Source organism: Apis laboriosa, unplaced genomic scaffold (genome assembly GCF_014066325.1).
Source record: "Apis laboriosa isolate Shangri-la unplaced genomic scaffold, ASM1406632v1 scaffold5_cov152, whole genome shotgun sequence".
Classification (NCBI taxonomy): Eukaryota; Metazoa; Arthropoda; class Insecta; order Hymenoptera; family Apidae; genus Apis; species Apis laboriosa.
The window spans coordinates 796023-820102 of NW_025223857.1; the positions used below are offsets into that span (position 1 = coordinate 796023).

The window sequence follows — 24080 nt, forward strand, 5'->3', positions numbered from 1 at the left end:
AATTAACATTACAGATTGAACTATTATTTGGTTTTGCGTCTTATAAAATATTATTGTCATCGAAGGATAAAAATGATTATGCAGATTGACTAATGAATTCATTCCTTAAGTTTGTCACATAAACGTAAAAAATTGAGCATGAAGTTTATTGTTCAAAAATTTAATTGGTCGAAGAATAATTTCAAGATTGAAATAAATTATTTGCAATTAAGGTAAAGTGGTTCAATAGGAGAAAATATAATTTTAATTTTGTTAATCGAAATCGTTGCTATTTGTTTAATAATGTTATTTGTTGTGTAGGATACATATATTTTCATTGGTTGATGAGCGCATCGATCGCAAGCAACGCTTGGCGCCACTACAGCTTAAGGGTGACGCCATGTTGATGGGACGAGACGTAAAAAACATTGTCTACGAAGCAAAGAAATCAATTTTGTTTGAAAAAGTTCTAATAACGATTAATTGTTATAATCCAATAAGAAAAGAAAGGAAAAAAGAGATATTAATAAAAAAAATTATTCTAATGTTAAAGCATTAATTGTCAATTGATAAATATTTTTCAGAGGTAATTTGGCAAATAGTGCCAGCCCTGCTTAAAGGAGCGCGTAATTTTATTCGATAAAAGATACAGAGCTGGATACATAAACTCAAGCACCCTGCAAGCTCGTTAATTTCAAATAAAAATACTCGATCTATTAATCAATTTTATATTTATTAAACATAATTATATATTTTTAACAAATATCTTTAACATATACCTTTTTAAGAAGATACATGATACATATAGAAAAAGTGAACAATGAGTAGTAAAATGAATTTATAACCATTTTATACCGTAACACGAAGAATAAAAAATTATGTGCGTTAGGTAAAGTTTTATATGTATTAAATTTTTATTAATATTTCAGTATTTTTTCATTTCCTTTTTTTCATGACAATCGCCTGAAATCTATTTCTTCACATTTATCAAAAGATGAAAAAGAAAAAATTACAATCGATGTCTCGATTTTATTTCCCTAAAGAAAATTCTTTTGTCGTTTTTATCTATCGAATTCAGATCGAGTCTCTCGCCAGAATCGATTGGGAGGAAAATGTAGTGTGTCTGCAATCTGTTGACGGAACAAACAATTAACGTCGCAATGAAGTTCTATTCGGTTACTATACGTGATATGTGATCTGATCCGGAATAATAGAGCGATACGAGATGACAGCTCGTTACGTTTCGTCTTTTTCTTTTTACCTTTGAAACTTTACGACCGAGTGGGATCGTGACTAATCCTACCCTGGAGGAGCGTGCGCCCCTACTGTGCACTAAGTCCACAGGGAGGACCACATCGATCCCGATGCCCTATCCCTTTTCTTCTCTTTTTATTCTTCGTTCGAATCACGTTTTTTCTTATTTTTTACTTAATTGCTTTCAGTTGTTTACATTTTTATTTTCACGTGTTTCATTTATTCTCGAACTATTCAAATGTCGCGTAATTTTATATTACGAGCCACTAAAAATTCATAATTCTTTGACAGATGATGTCAATAATTCATAAAAAAATCAAAAGAAAGGTAAAATAATTAAAATTAACGAAAAAGAGGAAATTTCATTTCAATTATTCACGAGAATGATTTTAAGGTAAATTTCAAAATTGGCGGTCGAGATGTATTCTCAAACCCATGGTTTCGTGCACGAGAGATGCGTCCCTGGGTCGGAGTAGGCAGTAGGTAAGGGCAGAGCGAGGAGAGCGTGTGCGCGGTGAATAGAGTGCGAGTATGATTAGGACGTGGGTCGTCGTATGTCGCTGCAGAGGGCCGAGAGAGCGTGTCTCCTGCGGAACACAGCTGGCACGGACCGTCAAGATGTAAGCTGTCGGGCAGAGAACGCGTGTGTGACGGTACGCCGCTGGCCCAGGCCGAGAGAACGTTCTTCCACGAGGAAGAGGAAGAAGAAGAAGAACAGGAGAGACACGACGATCAAACGGGCCGATCCGGGAGGATGGAGTAGAGCGGGAACCAGGGATCGATTGCTTCCCGATTGTTGGCATGGAGGACACGACACTGGGGTAAGTACTAGTAGTAAGATAGAATTAAGCTCGATGCTTTTAAAAAGGTACTTGTTTCCACGAGCAATTCCAATTGTTTCGTTCTATGGCTACTGTCCGCGTTTATGTATTAGTGTGCCCAGGGCAGGATTCGACGATCGATGCGACCAACCACAGATCCCAGCGATCCCAGCGATCTATCTTTCCGTGGCTGATTTCGACATTGAACCAGCGATTCGTTATTCATATCATCCCACTTCTTTCGACATCCTCGAGGTCGTTCAAATGCAGAATACTATTGTTGAATTGTGATCGTTCCGTTTTTCTTTTAATATTGTTTACAATTGATTTGATTTTGAACGAATTCTTTCTTTGATCGTATCAATTTTGATACGAACGAGGAATAGGACATCCATGCCTCGTCGAATAGGAAGAGGAATGATAGGTACGGGGCGCCGTGGTAAACGGTGGGAAGCCAACACGGTTGCGTTAATAAAGTCACGCGCGGTTTTCCCTCGTAACGCAAAAAAAGTTGTTAGCAGCTATTTACCTGAGAGCTCTAACCGACCCCTACAGTTTTCGAGATCACCGCCGCTCTGTGGAAAGCATGAACGCGTGCGCTGGTCTCGCCTTCGCGCCTTCGTTCTCTCTTTTCGAGAAGCTTTCATCGGTTCTCGTTGTTATCGCCGTTGTACCGATTGTTCTTAATTCATCTGTGTAAAACTTCTTTACCGATCATCCGTATACTTCTTTATTCGCCCGCAAAGAAGTATCTACTCTCTGTCTCTCTCTCTGTCTCCTTTTCTCTTATTTTCTTGTTTTTTTTAAATAGAAACCTCGTAATTTCAAAAATGTCTTCGCCCTTAATCGTACTCGTTCCCTTTTGCTCGAAAGCTTTCTCGTGAATATCCTCGGCTCACAATCCCCACTCTCCTTTTTCCCCCACTCCTCGAAAATCGTTCGTCATTCACAAGGGGACGCAAAACTGTTCTTCGCGTGTCCTGAAAGCGTGCTCGGTCTCCGCGTGAATAGTCGAGGGGTTTCATGAGCGTATCGAGTACCGTCAATGGGTTAAACTTAAAGCGTCCCTTACTCTTCTTACTTTCAAGAAAATAATCTCTAAGCATTTTTTCACTTATTCTTATATTCGAATCCAACTGGGCAAGGAATACGAAGGGAAAATAATTCGGTAGAATCGAAATGCGTCTATTTCACCGTGAAACACGTCTCGTGCACGCAAAGGCGGAAAATTTGCATGAAGAGACGAAGTACTCTTAGTAAAGAGTCAAAGGTGCAACGAGTCGTTATTTAAGACTAAGAAAGGTCACGGAATAAGTGACACACGATTGTCGGCGTTCGTTCTCAGTCCTGTTGGAGAAACGAAAAGGAATGGAAGGTGTTTCCCCGAGAATTGGGTGCGGCTACTATATATTAATAGGCGTTGATTCGAAAAGAGGTTGCAACCGCCCTGGTTCAATTCGATTAATCAACGCTGATTGATCGTATAATGTTTCAGAAAGAGGAAATGAAGGGATAGAAGAGAAGTTCCAGTTTTCAAAATAAGGCCATGCTTTCTCCATTCGATAAATATCGGATCGATTTAAAGTGCTGGTGGAATCATATACATATGAATTTTCGTAATGAAATGAATAGAGAAAGAGAACTTAAAGGATTATTTCTCATGGAAAATTATGGAAAAGAAAAATTTGAAAATTGAGAAAATTGTTTATTTATTGAATAGATGGAGAGGAATTTTCTCGAAGAATTTTCTTGAATAAATGGATTACTAACTTATAATAAATTCACGAGTTGGATATTAATCTCCTATCGATCCAATATTAAAAATAGTATCATCGTATGACGAGATCTGGAAATGCGTTCGATTAATTCGTGAAAGAATTCCTTTTCCATCGTTTCTGGCCAACTTTTCCTTTTCGTACGAAAATTCTTCTAACCAAGACGAATAAATAAAATCTCGATGGGATCACGATCTCAATTGAAATATCTCGAGAAGGGCAAATGCTTGGAAGAATGTTCGAATTCTCCTCGACAACGATCCAACATCCACGATTAATTTCGTTCAACCGGATCATCCAGAAACCTCATTTTTCTTCATCGAAAAAATTCGAATTCCTGGTAAAACGCTTTAACAAGAAATATATACACGCCGATCTCTTTCGTTTTAAAGGATTCGATAAATCGATAAATCGATTCGTCAAACGACTTTCCTCGACATTACACCCCATCGAAAGGGATCTCCACTCGTTCCTGACCTGGATTAAAATCCCATCGACCTGTGATATATCCTTTGAAACCTCGACGTACCCTCGATTCAAACGATTCCCGCGATTCGACGAAAATAAACAAGAAACGAGAAATCATGAGTGGTGGAAAGTGACCGTCCAGCAGTATGCTTCGCTCATTCATCTCAACAATGACGTAATTCGAAAACTTGCAAATTTTCTCAATCATCGACATAAAAATCAAGAATTTTGTGTTTTCCATCGAAATAAAGGAAATCCTTCGATTAAATTCATATTTCCGATTTTCTTATGCATTTTTAGAAGAGGATTGAAGAAACAGTGAAAGTTTAATATTTTTTTTTTTTAAATAAGTTTGTTACAGCCGTTATTGCGGCAAATGAGCAACGCATCCAAAAGTGTATCCACAGTTGTATTATATTTGTCTAATTATATTTATCGCTGCACGATTCATTGGAAAGACGAGCATCTAGAAATAAAAGTTCGTTATTCGAGTTTTCCGATTTCAACAAGATTCTGCTTCCCGCGAAACCAGTGTCGTTAGTGCGTATTCTCAGTGTTCGACGACAAGAACAACTCTTCGTTTCTTCGTGAAACGAACACCTGACCGATCGACAAACTTTTCATCCTCTTTCCACGGACAAAGTTGATCGAGAGTTACATCGTGACGACAAGTAAGAATTTTAATTGGAACTATCTCTGGAGGAAGGAGGGGGGGGGAAATTCGCTTCTCATCGACTGATAATTAATTTTTTTTCATGCTCCCCCCCATGCTCCTTCGATTGAAAATTGAATCGAATAAGATTTCCTCCATTTTTTTTTTCTATATTCTCGTTCTATATATTCGTTATTTGGAAAAAAAAAACAAAAGATCCAATAGATTTCGACGAAAAGGAAATGTCAATGGGAGAAAAAAAAATAGATCCGAAAGATACGAAGATAAAAGGTGGAAATACAGTTGTGTCGCGATAAAATCGATCCCCACCTGGAAGTGGATGCGAAAAAAAAAATGGATGGGATCGGAATTTTGAAAGCCGGGAGGACGTTTATAAATAAACCGAACGCGCCGGTTTGCTGCGCAAACTGTTCCACTTCTCGTTGTAATGTTGCATTTCTATAAAATCTATCAACACACGGCCGAATATGCACGCGTGTTGCACCAGGGGCGTATAAGGAGGGTGCGCACCAATGTACAGGGTGTTGGAAAAAGTGGATCCAAGATTTGTAAATCGACTGAAGAGCGAAGATTTTTTTATCATTTAAGAATAGTTTGATATTGCGGAGAACGTAAATAAGAGAATTAATAAGGAAGAAGGTTTTTTTTTTATTTTGGTTGGTTTTAGTAATAATTAAAATATCATCGAGATAACGATATTTTAAGTATTCATCGATTCTTTTAGTCAATGAAGAAGTTAATGTGCTGATTTCTTTTTTTTTTTTAGATATTTATAAAGTTTTGAAATATCCTGTACATCGTTCTTTGTTAATTTCGTAGAATTAATTAATGATTCATAATTGATTTTATAATTGACAAGAGCGGATAAATGGACATGAGTCAGAGCATCGAGTTCTTTTAACCTTTTGCACTATTATGTAAGTATGTTTGCTACGATGAAAGCTTTTCAAGCTAATACGAAAATAGAGAATTCCATGTTTTACGTATTTGAAATACAAATATTATTAGTTTGTTTAACAAGTTTTACGAAAAGGATGGAATTCTATATTTCGAGAAATGAAATCCTTTAAAATAATTATCAAATAAATTTATTAATCTATATCACCTTTGATCAATATTATTAATTTCATCGAATTATTCCAATCCTCTTTTTTTTACAAAATCACTTGCTCCCCTAGTTAATAAATTACCGCGCTAATAATCGCACTTTTATCACTTTCGTTTTGCCAATATTTTCTCCGCGGTCGATAAAATAGTTGCGCTTTACTCTTCCAATAATTAAACAACCGTAACACATCATCGTCCCGCGGAATATCGTTCAAGATCCGAACGACTCTCCACCAGTGATCCCCCGCGTGCCATTTTTCCCTCCTTATTCGTCGATAGACTCTCCTCCTGAATGTTTAAATGCGCCATTAACAATCGATACCAGAAATCGAACGATCCAATCTACGGTGCGTATCTAGTAGAGAAAGAGAGAGAGAGAGAGAGAGAGAGAGAGAGAGAGAGAGAGAGAGAGAGAGAGAAAGAGGAGAAAAATCGATGGAGTAGTAGGACAGAATGGATACGGAGACGTTTCTTGCACGGGGTTAAAGGTGAGGAAGCTAACGAAACAACCACGGGATGTCTATTTCATTATTCATCGGCCGTGGGTCTACGATTATCGAGTATCGGTTTGCTGCTTCTTTCCAGTTTATAAAAGAAGGAAGGAAACCGTGCGTATATGATGTATATGTGTGTCTATCCGTCACATCGAGTGTGTACACAGCGATTCATAAATGTATATTCTTCGAGGGGTGAACGTACATCGTGTAACCTAGAAAATTTGTGATATTTTTTTTTCAGGCTTATCTATATTGGATTAATTATAAGTGAATTTGTAATAAATTAATTCTCTTCGTTGACACGTATGTGTGTACATTTTCTTTAAATTATTTGAAAAAAATTAAAATTTGTCGAAGAATTCGAACAAAGTTTTCCATTTATTTTTCGCGTTATTCCAAATTATCCCTTCACCCGTTATATCTTCTCGTCAAAAAATTTGCCTATCGAAGGAAAAAAACGATGGCAAACACGTATGACGAATCTCTCAATTACAGAGAGACACACACACACACATATACAAATCATTTTCATTTATCGTATTCCCATATTTCACGTGTACACACCTTATACATATATATGTTCACTGCTGGAAAGAAGCTCGCAGAACGGTACACGAGCAAGAAGCTAGGACTATGTATCTCCATTTCAACTTTGTTGATAATCCTGACATCATACACTATTTGGTAGTAGAAGAGTTATAATTTGAATATTTAAAATCGTAAAAATAGTTAGGATAATCATCAAAACTGAAATATTTTCGAAATTATTAATTATTTCGAACACATATACATCGTATATATTCGTATACGTACAATTATTATTTTAACTATTCGAATACAAAATTAATAAATTTATAAATTAAATTATCGTTAAAAATCATAATCAGTCTATATTGATGAGAAATAAGAAATTAAAATTCTTTGGATTCTTTGTCTACGCTAATACATCGAGGTTTGGATACAAATCGGTCGTTTTGGATTAGTATATGTGACAAATACCATGGTAGAAAAATGTATGTGCAAAATAGACGTTTCCTTTCAAATTAACCAATCAGATTCCTTCTGCAAGACTTCTTTCCATCAGTATACTGTTCACTGCTAGAAAAAAGTCTCGCAAGACGGCACAGGGGCAAGAGGAGTTCTTCGCTAGGACCGCCTATCTCCATTTCAAACGTTTTGTTGACAATAGTAATACCACACGCTGCATAGTAATAGAAAAGCTATAATTTGAATATTAAAAATCGTACAAATTATTTCTATTTATAAAGTTACGTTACGGGTTAAAAATAATCGAAATTTAATTATTTCGACACATATCAATATATATTTGTATAGATACAATTATTATCTTAACTATTCAAATAGAAAATTATATTTATAAATTAAACTATCGTTATAAATTGTAATTAGTCTACACTTATTGATGAGAAATAAGTTTAATATATCGAAATTTAGGTATAGATCGATCGTTTTCGATTATGTATAACAAACACCATGCTACAAACAAAATTGCTTGTGAAAATAGGCGTTTCCTTCCAAATTAACCAATCAATTTCTTCTACGAGACTTCTTTCCACTAGTGAACAGTGACCACTTATGAATCACCCTGTGTACACATATATATACACGTTCTCTAACGTCGTGTAACCGCTAACAAGGCTCTTCTATTTATAACGGCGTTATGCTTTCGCTTCGAGAGCAGCTCGCCTGTTTTCCGATTTTCTCCGCAGCCAGGGCCTCCACGGTCTCTGCTGGAACTGCACAACGATGTCCGTCGATCCGAGAATAGAGTCGTCTAGCCTTCTCTCCCCCTCCACCCAATTTCTCACTTCCTTCCTATAGAATTATACCAAGGAATAATCGGTGCGATATCGGTGTCGATGCCTTCCACTTTCCAAAACTGGAAGATGAATAACCATTGGACCCTCTTGGCTCCCCTTTCTTCCTCTTCCTCATAAGATAGATAGTTTATTGGCACGGTTCCATACCTTTCTGTAACGCTCACAGTTGTCTGGGTCATTCTCGATCCAATAGATTTAAGGGTCCATACCCTTTCTCCACTTATTCACGGGTTAAGAACCTAGTAAGGAACATAAGATAAGCTTGTATGTGCCGTATGTATATCGATTGATCGTTGGATTAATTGTTTCGTGTTGTACGAAAAAAAGGAAAAGGAAGATGAAAAACAAAATAAACGAGACACAAAGAATACAGATCTAGACAAATGTAATGTAATGTATTGATTGATTAATTGTTTCGTGTCGTAGTAAAACGAAAAACAAAATAGGCAAGACACAAAGGACGAGTTTAACCGGGTCTAGACAAATGTAACCGAAAGAGGAGGGTGCAGAGCGTTGAGGCAATCCCTTTGAACTTCGTCGATGGAAAGAACAGGCGATCCGCAAACATGGCCGAGCATCGTTTCGTTGTGTGTGGCGTGTCGGTGACCGTCGTCGTCCACGTGTCAAACGGAGCGTGTCGAAATCGCGTTCGAGAGAGAGGTTAGATTGGTGCAAAGTGGTAAGTTGGAAAGAAAGAAAATTGTAACAACGAAAAAGTCGTTAGCGATTCGAATAGAAAGGAATTCTATTCGAAATTTAAATCTCGTTTCAGATCTCTCTTTATCGATCGATTTACGAATCGTTTTGACCGCGTTCGTCGTAACCGTCGAAACTCCCCCATTCGAAAATAGCGTGATAAATCGGAGGATCTGTATAATTCATTGGCGAGCAGAGAGAAAAGTTTGGGGAAATAGACAGGCGAATTCTATCGTAGCTTCGCTCGGCTTCAGGCCAAATTCTCCAACTTTATAGATATTATTACAAAAGATTGCAACGACTATCTTCCTTATTTCTTCCAATCCCTTTGTCCCCAATTTTTCGTCTCCATCGATGATCGATCCGATCACTTTCGATCGAAGACGAGAAAATTCGTGACGAGGGAGATTACGATTTTGTTAATCGAGATGACAAACTTATAATATATTGTAAATCGATCATTGCGAAAATTTTCATTTAGAGAAACAATTTTATAAACAATTGGATAAAGTTAGGATATTCGTGAAAAAATTCTTAGCTCTTGCTTTTCTCCCTTTTTCCCTTTTTCTCGAATTCATTCAGAAGATCGAGAAACGAAAAAAGGAAATTTATCATCGAACAAATCTTGAAAAGAATACATTTCGACGAGTGTATAATTACTTCACTCAATTTCGTGGACTGAAAATCGAGGAACGAAGATTTTCACAGTTCTTCGCGCCAATTCACCGTTCCTTCGATTGCCTCTCAATCGATAATATTCGTCATCCATGGAGAACTTACAATTAGATTGTTCGAGGCGCGTATGTGTGTGTGCGCGTAGCGTGTATTTAACACGTTTCAAGCATGAGACCCTCGAGACTCGGTTGCTAATTGGCTCAGCGTATCAACGACCTTTCTTACTTACTCTTTCTTTTCTTCTCTCTTCCTTACGAAGCAACGGCGAGCTTGAACTAAGTTTTTTAACGGATTAACTCGTTTCCCAGTATGCCCCATCGAAACGACCGATAGGTACTCTGCCCTGTTCAATGTTTTCAACTAGAGTCAACTTCAGAGGAAAACATCGTTTTATTACAAACTTATGTTACGCGCAACGTATTTTTATTCCTTCGATAATAATTCGAAGATTGAATCGCGCGCGGAAAGATTTTTTTTTTGAATTGACATTCAACTGTGCGCACAATTTTATTATTTAACGAAAATAATAAATTTCGAATTTTTAAGTTTGCTGGTGTCTTTTTCATTTTTTCTCACTTCGAATGACTTCAAAAATTTTTAAAACTCGAAGAAAAATTTCGAAAATCGTGGTTATAGATTTTTTGCAAATATTTTCTTCCCGAGTCTATTATATTTTTCCATTAATGGAATTTATTTAACGATATATCGTGATAATACGGAGAGCCAATCGTGCGCCGATCTTTCTTTCAAAATTTAATTCGTGTCAATTGGATGACGATAGAACAACTCGATAAATTAATTCTCAAGGTTTCGAATATTTTCTTTTTTTTTTTTTTCAATGTTTTTTCCTTTGACGGACAACCTCGCTCAATCCCACCCCCGCATTTCATTTCAAAGAGAAACGACAGTCTTCGCCTTCGCGAATATCAAGGATATCGTCGTGTCCTCGAATCGAACGGAACAAAGGATCGAATAAACCAAACGCGCCGTTGAAAATTGAACGACCGAGTTATGAGTGTGTGATTCGTGTCAATTTTCGCGGTTTGCAACTTGTTGACACTCGGATGTGGTTGTTCACAGATTCGATTACCTCCTCTTTTCTTAACACTTTTCGAGACAAGAATCTAACGAAATCCACGAGAAAATTTCTGAAAAACTCTTCTCCATTTCTCACATTTCAAAATTCATAAATACAAAATGTTTAAGAATGTATGTAACGGGATAAATGTGCATATCGAAATCAAGATAAAATCTTTTTCATTTTTCATATTTGGAAAAATTTACGGTGCACGCGTCGTAATTATCCATCGTAAAATATACCCGTGTAATAAAATTATAATATCGCGCGAATATTCGAAGGACGAATGGTTTTACGAGGCGAGAAGTGAAACGAGGATACGGGGTAATAAGGCCGTGGCGAAAAACATGGAGAGAAGAATTTGATGGAAAATTGGTGGCGCGACGCGGTCGAGCACGCCCGATCGTGTATGACAAGTGGCCCTCAATGTCGGCACATCCTGCACCACGTGAGCGCCGGTTAATCGATACGTCCTTCGCTTAAACGCTGATTAGCGTCTTCGACACCGGCCGTGATTCGCAATCGCAACTTCCCCGGCAATAGATCCGTCCGTTTTAAAACGCGAAGTTGAATCGACAGCGCTCCTATCTTAAATATACTCTCGATACTTTTCTTAAATAATACTCGATCGCGAATAATATCGAGAAGAGTGTAAACTCGTTTGTTCCGAGCTACTTATTTTTGCATTACTTGTTTTCCAAGAGTTTTTTTAGCGGGAAGGAGAAGGAGAAGATTGGGGATTGGAAATAAAGGATCGTTGTTTTTGCAGCATCATCGAGGGCTGAGCTATCGAAAAATATGGCGTCAGGAATACCGAGCGTTCATCAGAGGAAGCTTGGACCAGCGCCGATAGCATCCTTCGAAGACCTGTCCGACGAGGTGGAAAACGTGAGTCCTTCCCTGTGTCCTCCCCGAGTCTCCTCACTTCTAAGTCGGCTGTATCCGAGCGGGACGGAAGTGTGCGCGTAAGATCGTCCAAGATCTCGCCAAGATCACGCGCGTTCCCCCTTCCAAAGTCGAAAAATCTCCGCGTGTCCCCGTGAGACACGGGGCGACACCTGTGTGTGCGTTGTCCGTCACCAACCAATCAACCAACCAACCAACCAACCAACCAACCAACCAATCAACCATCACACCCCAGTGACTGTGACTCGACACGACAAAACCAGCCTTACGAATTTGAATGCAGGGGGAACCGGCTGCGCGAATGCCAGGCATCGTCGAGGTCACCACGCCGGCAACGCCTGGTAGTTCGCTTAAGACACCCAGCACGCCGAGAATTGACATCAGCAGGGCGAGCAGTTCCTCCCACCATGAGGACAGTAACTCCAGGGATTCCACGCCCGAGAGGGAACTCCTCGCAGGTATTCTTCTGAACCGCGTCAAAAACTTGTCACGTCGTTTCTCCTTTTTCTTCCTGCGTCGTGTATGCCGTTTCGATAGAAGAAACGGTTAACGAAATGTGAGAGGGACGCGTTCGCGTGGTATTAAAAAGGGAATTCGATTGAACGTAGTATTCGTCGATTATGGCATTGAAATCGTGGGTGGGGACAGTGAGTTAATATTGCGAAGATGGTTACTTGAATAAATTTTATCATTCGAAGCGTCGAATATACAAAGAGAGACTTAATTTTATTCAATGTTTTAATTAATTAATTTTTCAGCCCGTTTTGATAAACTATGATATTTAAACGATATTTAAAACGCTCGAATAACATTTATTCGTATAGTTGATCGTCATTCTTCGTACGCCCACTATAATTATTCTTTGAGAAATCAATTAAAAATTCATGAAACTTTATTCTTGACTTCATCATCTCTATTTAGTCTACCATATATTAATTTATCAGAAAAACTTTGTATATTTTTCTATCTTCCTTTTTTATGAACGAATATTTTATTATTATTTTATTATTCGCTATTTTATATAGTTTCGTTGTTTGTCGGTAACGTCGTCCAAGAAAATTGGCGCGAAACTTCGAAGCGTATCGGTATTCGATTTATCCTTTTCACATGTATCTCAGCGCCATCGTGTCAAGTTTCTGAAACGACCAATATCCGCGCGCATTGTAAAGATGGACGGGGTCACGTGAATAACCGACATCCTCGAGTTCCCACCCTCTAACGAAGCACGGGAACGATAATATCGCGAGTGACTCATTGCCAACGAGTTAGGGTTATTTGAGTTTCGAATTAACAATTGGATCTGACTCATCCACCGGCTCAGAGTCCTAGTTACGAGTCCTGTTACGAGAGACACCGCGGGGAAGAAAGAAGAAGTTTCCACGTGGGAGGGAAATTGGAAGTTAAATCGTTTCTGCGAAGGGAAATTGAATTTTCCACGGTCGCGAGAAACGTATGACGAGATCCAATTATATCGCTGGATAGTGTTTCGTTAGTTTCTATCTCTATCGCGTGCAAATTTTCGAACGACGAACACCTCGTCGATGTGACAAATTATGTGCTTATAACACAATCATCTGGCAGAAAGTATTCGATCGTATATATAAATCAATAGATTTTTACATACTTCGATGCCTATCGTTTATTTCTATATCGATTTCGATGAAATTTTTAGCGTGCGTACAAGTGACATAAATCGTGACAAAACGTATCGTTTAATTTTTCAGGATAAAAGAAAAGTTTATAAAAAAGGTTTGTTTATTTTCTTCATCTTTTTCCGTCTATCTGGTAAAGTAATCCTTCCAAGTTTTCAAAAAGAAAATTCGAGTCGTTTGATCAATTGAATTTTAAGAAAGTTATTCTATCTTAAAGGAATACTTTTTGCCAATATTTTCTTCTCTTTTTCTTTTCTCGTGGAGTTAAAAGGGAAATAATCCATCAAAACGTGTACTCTCTTCGATTTCATAGTTGAGTGGAGACGTTCTTTAGTTTACTTTTCCGCGTATAATTTACCTTTCGAGTTAAAAGAACAGAGAGTACGCAGCTGTAGCAAACCTCTACACACATGTGCATTTGATGGAATCTATCGTAAGCGTACAACTTTGATCACATTCAAACAAATTCTAAAATGTAGCATAGATGGATTAAAATATCGATCATGCGTATTACGAGTGTTTCGTAACGCGTTGAGTAGCAAAACCTAAACCTTTCTTTTCTTTCGATTAGTTTACAGTAGCTTAAATTAGAAATAGAAATATCATTGAATTGTAGAAAAATCATAGATGTGACTCGTATCGATTCGAGAAACAAAACGATTCTCTCTTTCATCTATAGTGATTAACTTAGTTAATTAACTAATCCACCATTAGAAATATCATCGAATTGTGAGAAGATCGATTTTCCTCGATTCTCTTTCGATATAACGATTAACTTAACTTACATTAGAAATATGATCGAATCGTGGATGTGACTCGTATCGATTCGAAAAACGATTCTCCTAGACTCTATTTCGATATAGCGATTAACTTACCGTAGCTCGAATCCGTTAGAAATATCATCGAATCGTGAAAAGATCATAGATGTCACTCGAAGCGTTTCAACGATTCTCCTGTTTCGATGTAGTGATTAGTTTACAGTAGCTCGAATCCATTAGAAATATCATCGAATCGTGAAAAGATCATACATATGACTCGTATCGATTCGTGGACGATTCTCCTGGACTGGCATAGAAGAAGAAGGTTACCACGAGGCTGGGTCACGATCGATCCGAGAAGAGAACAGAATACGATGTGTTCACCGTGTTGTTTCTAAATGCTCCCTCGAGAGATAATGCGAGCCCTGTTTCTGCTTGCGCGCCACGAATTAATACGCATATACATTACGGAGAGGTCTCCACTGCAAATTTGTCCTATATTCGAGAGGACCTTTGTCGCGAACATACTCGATTCAAAAAGCGACATGATTCTCGATTGCCTCGTGAATCTTCTCCTCCCTTTTTCCGTCACTCGTAGCATTTTTCTTGCTGATCTGTAACGCGATAACGAGTTCATCGGATTCGATCTTTTTACAATTTTAACGGACGATCGTTTTCTTTTTCTTCTTAAATTCGAGTTAACGTTTTATGTGTTTTTACACGTTGATATTGATTTCGAAATGCGAGATCTGTTTCAAAGTTATCGTTCAATGGAAGTTTAATTTGATTTGCATTTATTACGCATGTCAATAATTTTTAGGTTATATTAACTGCGATGTTTGTGCAAAAAATAATAGCTGCTGAAATTTAGAGATGATTTGTTAATTATGTGCGATAATTAGGCAAATATTTGATGAAAGAAAGAGTTGATATGAAAATTGGAGAAAATGATTTGAAGAAATCAAAGAGCGATATGCATCATGGTATAAATTTGTTCGATATTTGAACATGATATCAAAGATGCATCGAAATCCACCTAGAAAAACAACATTTTCAGAAATTGAATCTTTTTTTTTATTTGTGAACAGAAAATTTATTACGAGAACGAAGCTGCCTCGTATTTTTTTTTTTAAAAATATACATTATCGTAAATTTCAATTCACGTGGAAAAAAAACGAGAGGAACCTTATGCCAATCCAACGATTCGGCGTTTTTATTACTTTCGAAGTTTGCCAATTAAACAGTACCAGGATGAATGTAGAAACGAAGGTTTTATATTCGTTGAGTTTTCGTTTGAAAATAAAAAGTAGGTAGCGTATCCGTAACTAGAATTTCGCCTTTATAACCTCTTCGGGAACACCGACACATGTGTATACCTTTAATTTTTTAAATTGAAATCGTTCTAAGAACAAAAGAAAAAAATTTGTCTTCGCTTTTCGCATCTTTTAATAATAAAAACAAGCACAAATAATATTTTACTTCACTTTCATCATCATATTATATATTCTTAACAACTTACCCGAAGAGGTTAACCGTAGCCTTGCGTTAGAAAGAAAATGGGATAGAAATTCTTTTTCGTGTCTGTAGAATTTAGACTTTTCGATCCTTCTCGAGATACATTATAATTAATAACAAAACAAAATTGTAACGAATTGGGCAGGCGGAGAACCTCCACCCGGATGCAAGCTGACTCTGGGCTACAAGGAGGACGCCCAGGATCTGAGATCGTCGACGGAGGAGCTCGACCTGCAAGATCCGATTCACGAGCAAGATCTGAAAAGGGAATCGAAGAAATTGGCCAAGAGGCGGAAGGAGGATGGTTCTCTGTCCGACTACAGCGGCAAACAATTGGACAGAGAGCGTAAGGACAGCAATTGTTCGGAGATTGTTCTGTTGAACATCAGTGGGAGAACGTCCAGGCTCTCGTCAGTCGGTAGTCAAGGTTCCGGGGCGTCTGGCAAGCTTTCCGTCGTGTCAGCCACGTCGTCCAGGTAATTCGATGTCCTCCAGAATCAACAAATATGTACAGGGTGTCCCAAAAATTCTAGCTCTTCCAAGATTCAACTTCAACTTAACCAAGATTCCTCTAATTTCAAATGACATTTTCCAAAAAAATTGTAGTAATTTAACCAAGATTTCCCTAATTTCAAACATTTTTCAAAAATTTTAACAAGTTCCAACTTAACCAAGATTTCCCTAATTTCAAACGACATTTTCCAAAAATTTTAACAACTTCCAACTTAACCAAGATTCTCCTAATTTCAAACAACATTTTCCAAAAATTTTAAGAATTTAACCAAGATTCCCCTAATTTCAAACATTTTCCAAAAATTTTAACAACTTCCAACTTAACCAAGATTCCCCTAATTTCAAATATTTTCCAAAAATTTTAGCAACTTCCAACTTAACCAAGATTCTCCTAATTTCAAACATTTTCTAAAAATTTTAACAATTTAATCAAGATTCTCCTAATTTCAAATATTTTCCAAAAATTTTAGCAACTTCCAACTTAACCAAGATTCTCCTAATTTCAAACATTTTCCAAAAATTTTAACAACTTCCAACTTAACCAAGATTCTCCTAATTTTAAACAACATTTTCAAAAAATTTTAAGAATTTAACCAAGATTCCCCTAATTTCAAATATTTTCCAAAAATTTTAAGAATTTAACCAAGATTCCCCTAATTTCAAACATTTTCCAAAAATTGTAACAACTTCCAACTTAACCAAGATTCTCCTAATTTCAAATAACATTTTCCAAAAATTTTAAGAATTTAATCAAGATTCCCCTAATTTCAAACATTTTCCAAAAATTGTAATAACTTCCAACTTAACCAAGATTCCCCTAATTTCAAATGACATTTTCCAAAAAAATTGTAGTAATTTAACCAAGATTTCCCTAATTTCAAATATTTTTCAAAAATTTTAACAAATTCCAACTTAACCAAGATTCTCCTAATTTCAAACGACATTTTCCAAAAATTTTAACAACTTCCAACTTAACCAAGATTCTGCTAATTTCAAACAACATTTTCCAAAAATTTTAAGAATTTAACCAAGATTCCCCTAATTTCAAACATTTTCCAAAAATTTTAACAACTTCCAACTTAACCAAGATTCCCCTAATTTTAAACATTTTCCAAAAATTTTAACAATTTCTAACTTAACCAAGATTTCTCTAATTTCAAATGACATTTTCCAAAAATTTTAGCAACTTCCAACTTAACCAAGATTCTCCTAATTTCAAACAACATTTTCCAAAAATTTTAAGAATTTAACCAAGATTCTCCTAATTTCAAACATTTTCTAAAAATTTTAACAATTTAATCAAGATTCCCCTAATTTCAAATATTTTCCAAAAATTTTAACAATTTAACCAAGATTCCCCTAATTTCAAACATTTTCCAAAAATTTTAACAACTTCCAACTTAACCAAGATTCCGCTAATTTCAAAAATTTTCCATTTTCCATCTCGTTATCACTTTCTTAACCAATCTCGTCGAGAGGAGCAATATATATTATCGAGCAAGAATGTTTCCACGTTTTTTGGGGCACCCTGTATATTGACTCACGTTTGAATCCCGAAATTTAACTAAATAAACGTCACTCATCTCCAGGTCACCGAGCCCGCACAAATGTCTACTCGAAACGTCGTTCTGCGGAAGCAAGCCGACGCTGGCCGATAACCTGATAGAACCGTCGAAGCCGGAGACGGACGATCTGGAGAAGATCCTGTTGAAACGGGAGGCGGACACCACGAAAGCGTTGATCCCGGAGAGCATAAAGGTGTCGATGGTGGACGGAAATTTGAAGCCGGATCCCTTGGATAAACCGAGGAGGCGGGGTCGAGAGGAGAGGAAGGAGATCTTTAAAAGAGAAGTCGAAATCACGAAGAGATTTCTCGAGAAGGTGAATATACAGGTAAACGAAAATCGAATATCTGATTCCTTTTGTTTCTTCACATTCCTCACGCATTTCTCATTGAAGGTGCCGGTGGTAAAGAGATCGGAGAATACAACGGAGCAACAATTGGCGAGAAGTGAACAGGCGCAAGAGGTGCAGAAGCCGGCCACTCTGGATTTCAACGACAAGAGGAAAAAGGCGCAGAACTTCAAGGAGATAGTGCAAACAACCCCGACAACGAGCAGCGCGACCGGTAGCCCAAAGTTGCCTAGGCATCAGAAGGTCCGCGACCTCGAGGGATCCCGTACACCCAGCCCCTCCTCCGTCTCGAGAAAGAGCAGCTTCACCTCCCTGTTCAAGGTACCCTCGTTGTAACCACCACGTTGTGAACACGTAATACGCTGCTGTGTATACCACCTGTAATAATTGTAATAATTTATAGATGAAACTTAATTAAAAAAGTAGATGATAGGCATGTAACGCTTCGCACATCGATTCCACACGGATATCCTGGCTTTGTCTCTTTGTAGAAGATCCGCTAGCTTAGTCGAGAAGAAATCTCGAACAAACAGACACACAAGTGCATGTACTTGACCACCGCGTGTTCAACTTTTAAGGCCCGTACAGACAGCAGTGTGTTGAGCCCAGAATCACCGTCGCCCAGCACCAAGCCTCGCCGTAGCTTGACCTCGAAGATCAGGGACACCACCGAGAGTCTGCGCAGCAGGTCCAAGTCGAGGGACCGGGTGACCCCCCCGGCCGACAAAGGGGCCGCCGCTTTGAGAAAGGAGTCCAAGAACAAGGGGGTGTTCTCGTCCACGCTGAGCTTGTTCAAGAAACGCGAGCGAAAGAAAAGTTACGACGAGGCGATCGCTGCCTCCTGCACCTCCGCCTCCGTCGAGCTCAACGCCCCGGCGGGCGCCGGCCACCCCTCCCTCGAGAGCATCGGCCACGTCGAGTTCCGGTTCAACGCGGAGAAGGAGAGCCGCAAGGACGACTCCATCTTCATTAGCTTGCACGCCGACGACAGGAACTACGAGGAGGCCCTCCCCTCCGAGAGCGTCTCCATACCCCTCGAAACGCCCACCAAATTGTTGGACGAGTACGAGTCGGAGCCACGGACCGGAAGCATCGTGACCGAAGCGTCGATCGAGCATTACCCACCCCCTCCGCCCTCCTCGTCGAGGATAAAGACCGAGGCGTTGATCGAGAGGTCGTACTCGAGGGACGCGGTACAGGTACCGCGGAGCGGCTCCAAGGAGTCCGAGATATCGAGAAGCTCGTCGAAGGACTCGAAGCTGAGCGGTCATGGGAAAGGCGAGGTCAGGTCGTCCTCGTCCGTGGAGGGGAAGCCTCCTGCGGAGCATCGGGTGTCCAGCAGCTCGTCCAAAGACTCGTTGGGGAAGAGGGACGCGACGAAACCGAAGAGGAGGAGCAGGGAGGCGCAGCAAGCAGCACCGGTCGAGCAGTCGGTGGAGAGAAGGGAGGAGGACACTGTCTCGTCGAGGCAGAGGCAGATGAGGGGACACGCGGAGGTTAGAAGCGCGGAGAGCAGGAGGGCGGACTTGTTGGACGAGGGGATCAGGGTCGCGGATCAGGAGCTGGTGAAAACGCCGAGCGTGATCTCGGATTTGGATCGCAACAGCTCGGAGTCGGAGAGGGACTCGGAGATCGAGTTTGTCAGGAACAAGGTGGAGAAGCTTGCCGAGGAATTGCCCGACGAGAGGAAAGGCCTGTTCTACGAGGAGAGCTTCGAGGAGGATCTCCCCTATATCCCGACCACCCTCCCCTTGGAGAAGAGCGTGGCTGTGCCGATCCTGCCTGTGAAACAACGACTTCAGGAAGTAAGGTAAACTGCTCCCCTTATTTCCCCCCCTCCCATCTCTACGACGATGATCGAACGAGATTGGTCGCTGTTTAGAACGATACCAATCGAGAGGCCGCGTTCTACGACACCGATAAACCCGACACTGCTCGACGAGTTCGTGATGCAGACGTCTCTGGACGAGCGCCGCGTGGAGAAAATGAAGATATCGCTGCCCCGGGAAGAAAGTTTCAAGCTGAAGAGCCCGAGGAAGCACGCGGCGAACACGTTCATGGAGTTCGCCGGCAAGGTGCCCGACGGGGGGCGGAAAACCGCGGGCAAGTCGCCGAGTCCTCCTCCACTGCCACCGAGGGCCACGGCCAGGCCGAGCAATTGGATCAATTTCGAGGAGATACCGGAGAAGAGGAAAGCGCCGAAGAGGATTCAAACGATCCCTCGGCCCGAAGACGAGGTGAAATCAGGTGGATACAGTTACGTTCAACCGGAGGAATGCAGGTACGCATGCTTCTCCGTGAAAGCGCCCTCTTCCAGCGAGTTGATTTTGCAGTGCCTGCGACTGTCTCGAGTTATCCTGAACGTTCTTTAGATTAAAATAAAATTATTAAACAGGTGCGAGTGCCACGAAGAGTCGCGACGAGCGTCGATGAAAGAGGCGGCTGCGACGAGGGCATCGTCCTCGTGCAGCAGCAACGGGGAACGTGCTTGCAACGGTGACAACTGTACGGTGCCTACGTCGACGTCCCTGGATCGCGCCAGTATCGTCAGGTAAACACGCCCGGGTACGATTGTCGATCAAAGTCGAATCGGTGTGAATAGAACAATCGTCGAAGACGCTAGTGATGAGTAGAGGTTTGTTTTTGTACTTTCAGTGACAGCTCGTTGGAGTGTAGCCTGAGCATCGAGGAGAACAACACTACGCAACCGTTATCGGCGAAGCCGTTCAGCATGGATCTGGACATCAGGTCGAATCGGTCCAGTATCGTATCCCAGGACGAGACTGACGAGACCCTGCACCAATAATAGTTCATTCACGGCACGCCTCGCCTTATTATCCTCTTGTTAATCGGAACGAAGATTCAACACCTTGTTGGAACTGTTCTCGATCCGAGTTCTCGTTGCATCTATAACCGATCCGAATCTCTAATGTATCTCGTCGAAACTGGATAACGAATCGACTCTGCTCTCTCTCTCCTTTCTACTCTTATTTTCTCTTTCTCGCTTCTATCTATTATCAAAACCGTCTAAACGGTTTCTCTTGTCTGTATCATGTCAATTTCAGTAGCAAAGTTTAATGCTAGTTTACTGCAACATTTTCTGTGCAGTCGTATTCGTTATATCTAATTAAAGAGTAACAGAGTAATTCGTTATTCGGGGAAATAAGTATCGTGTTAAGCGCGTTTGGAATAGAGCTCTTATTAACCGGATATCCGAGTGTTCGAAACATGCTCATTGTAACTCGAGTTTTCTTTCATGATTCCAAATACGAGATTTTGAATTGAAATTGAAGAGACCAAATTTAAATGTATTCACAACAGAGCTTCGAGTTTTAAATTAAACTCGAGTTCGGATGCTAGAGTCGATAGTAAGAGCTCTGGTATTAGAGTATTGTATCTATATTGTGTAATCGTTCCGATTTTCCTCCACTTTCCTCGACTTTTCTCGTCGTTGTCTACGAGCCTTGTTTATCAACCGGTTATCGAACATCGAACGTCAATGCTAATTTTTAATCGCGCTTCGTAGCCGATTAAAACGCGAATATGTCACGAACGCGAGCACACACATTTGTACATAACCTGTAACGATTTCGAGAACATTTTAATCTAAGGGCGTAACTTCCACGAGAACTCGTTCGTTCTTTCGTTAATAGTTCCCTCGTCGCGCATCAACCCTTGAAAAAAGAAACGATGCTTTGCGCGCGTGTTGACCAAATGCTTCCTTACGAGAACGGGAGATCGAATCGCGGACGATGATTCGTGAGAGAGAAACAATCCTCGGTTTTTCGAAGCTTCGAACTCGGAATTAAAAGTCGAATGTCGACGCTTTACGCTAGAAAAAGAATGAAAATTAGTGGATAGTTTATTAACGATCGCGTTTAGATCGTCTTGAAAGTATATGATAATAGCGAATAATGCGTTCAAATATTTTTGCGACCAATTATAGACAGGACCTCGAAGCCCGTAATATGTGTGTTCTCGAATATCATTGGCAAACTTCGTAGCAGCGAGCTCCTTCCGTTTCCAGACTGATAAAGAGAAGAATACGTTATTTTGTTGATCGTCTGGTGTAAAAAAAAAAAAAAAAAAAAAAAAAGAAAAAGGAGCGTGTCACGAAGAGAGCTTACTTTCGATTCTTCATATCATGTAGATAAATTTAGATCTGTAAGTGCCACGAATGTAGAGAATCATAGAAAATTAGAGAAATTATAAGAATGATTGTTACGTTGAATCAATCGATTTTTGCGTATGACACGTGTTCTATTAAAATAGAGTTAATCGCGTGTACGCGAAAATCAGCGAATATTCGAAAATTTCATTGGACGCATGTGATGCGCATCGTCGAAAAATCATTCTCTCAGTATTATACGCGTGGATAATTGTGATTGCGTGTATGCGTGCATATCATTCCATATTCATAAAATTAATTTTTATTTTCCCTCGGATTCATTGCAATTTATCGAGCTTCGAATTTCGAAAATGTGAATATTGTCCACGGTCATCGTTCACGAAAGAAAAATGGCAACGATCTCCCAATATATTGAGCCGACGAGTATAAATAGCGAAGATATCGATGTTAGACGCTTATAATCACGACAAAAATCAAACGATCATAACCGACAGAATCGATCCGATTGCGTTTCGTTCAAGTGCTTCGATTGCTTCGTCTCGCGTCACTGGAATAACGATCATCCTTTATTTCGAGTCTGAAAATATGTGATAGGTTATCTGAATTGTTTTGTAACTCGCGATAAATTTCAATCGCTTAGGCTTCCCAATCAATGTTTTCTTTCATCGTTCGATAAAAACTTCTTCGCTCGAATGTGTTTTCGTCTAAATTGCTTTTGTAATAAATTAAGTTTGGATTTTTTGGAAGCTTCAAATATCGGAAAACAAGTGTCGGAAAAATTCTGTTTCGTGAAAGTCAAATCGAAAAGTACAAGATAATAGAGATAATTGTAATTGTTGTTCGATCCTCGTTAATTGATAAGAAAGAATCTTATCGATCGCGATATATCGCAATTAACGTGAATAACGATTCGATGAGTGAGAACAATAGTCGGAAAATGAAAAGATGAGACAAAAGGTGAAAAAAGAAAGTTCAACTTTTTTTTTTGCATCATTACTCGATGATTAATTACAACATCGACAAAAATCAATTAGCTATCGATTATCGAATTAAATTATTATATCGATTATATTTATATATATTATATTAATCGATAAATCGAATTAGTGATAATATCAGAGATCGATGAACCGCTTTTATATCGTTTCTTCCGTTTTAATGGAAGGGAAAAAGAGATAGGAAAGAGTGTAAAGTTATTGAAGAAAAAAATTCTTATGAAAAATATTTCCTTTTCGATATTCTTTAGCAATACACATCACATTATTCGTAATTATACTTTTTAAAATATATTCAACGACAAGTGGAAATGATAACCGAAATAATTTGATATTTCTAAAATTGTAAATAATGAATTAGAAAAAAATGCATATCGTGGAAAAGCATAAGAGAATGAGAATAAAATCAAACTTGAAATGAAAAAGAAATAAAAGAGAGAGAAACAATGAGTGAGAAGGGAAGCGAAAGCAGACGGAGAAAGAGAATAAAAAAAGTGCGTTTTAACGAGTAATTTAATCATTTCAAATACGTTCTCCTTTTTTTCTTTTATTTTTTTTTTTTTTTTTTTTTTTTTTTTTNGTATTGCTCTCTCACCGTCAAAAAGTTGCCCTGGTTCGTACTCACGTATTAGAAATTAAGGAATGAATCTATGGCAAGGAATCGTCCACGAGTCGAGAAACGAATTTTTTGATATTAATCGTGGAAATTTCAGGGAGTATTCGGCAAAGGGAACACGAGTCTTCCAACATAACCTCTTCGAGGAACAGTTCTCGACGTGAGATCGATTGACTCCAGTGACGCGACATTTCGACATTTTTCCTTTAATCGCTTTT

At 39.1% G+C, this 24080-nt stretch overlaps 1 protein-coding gene across 4 annotated transcripts; it reads left to right on the plus strand.

Annotated features, from left to right (window-relative positions):
- The first annotated feature begins 1761 nt into the window (after positions 1 to 1761).
- LOC122718188 lies at positions 1762 to 23748 on the plus strand. Of its 4 annotated transcripts, none has more exons than XM_043943014.1 (10): positions 1762 to 2054; positions 11634 to 11752; positions 12054 to 12228; positions 15841 to 16171; positions 17798 to 18101; positions 18168 to 18443; positions 18701 to 19932; positions 20005 to 20403; positions 20518 to 20673; positions 20778 to 23748. In XM_043943014.1, the coding sequence occupies exons 2-10, from the start codon at positions 11663 to 11665 to the stop codon at positions 20926 to 20928; spliced, it is 3114 nt and encodes a 1037-aa protein (XP_043798949.1). In that variant the 5' UTR covers positions 1762 to 2054; positions 11634 to 11662; the 3' UTR covers positions 20929 to 23748. The 4 variants fall into 4 exon arrangements, with proteins under 4 accessions (XP_043798949.1, XP_043798950.1, XP_043798951.1 ...); XM_043943015.1 differs by having other exon boundaries at positions 17798 to 18089; XM_043943016.1 differs by having other exon boundaries at positions 20756 to 20920.
- Positions 23749 to 24080: the final 332 nt, after the last annotated feature.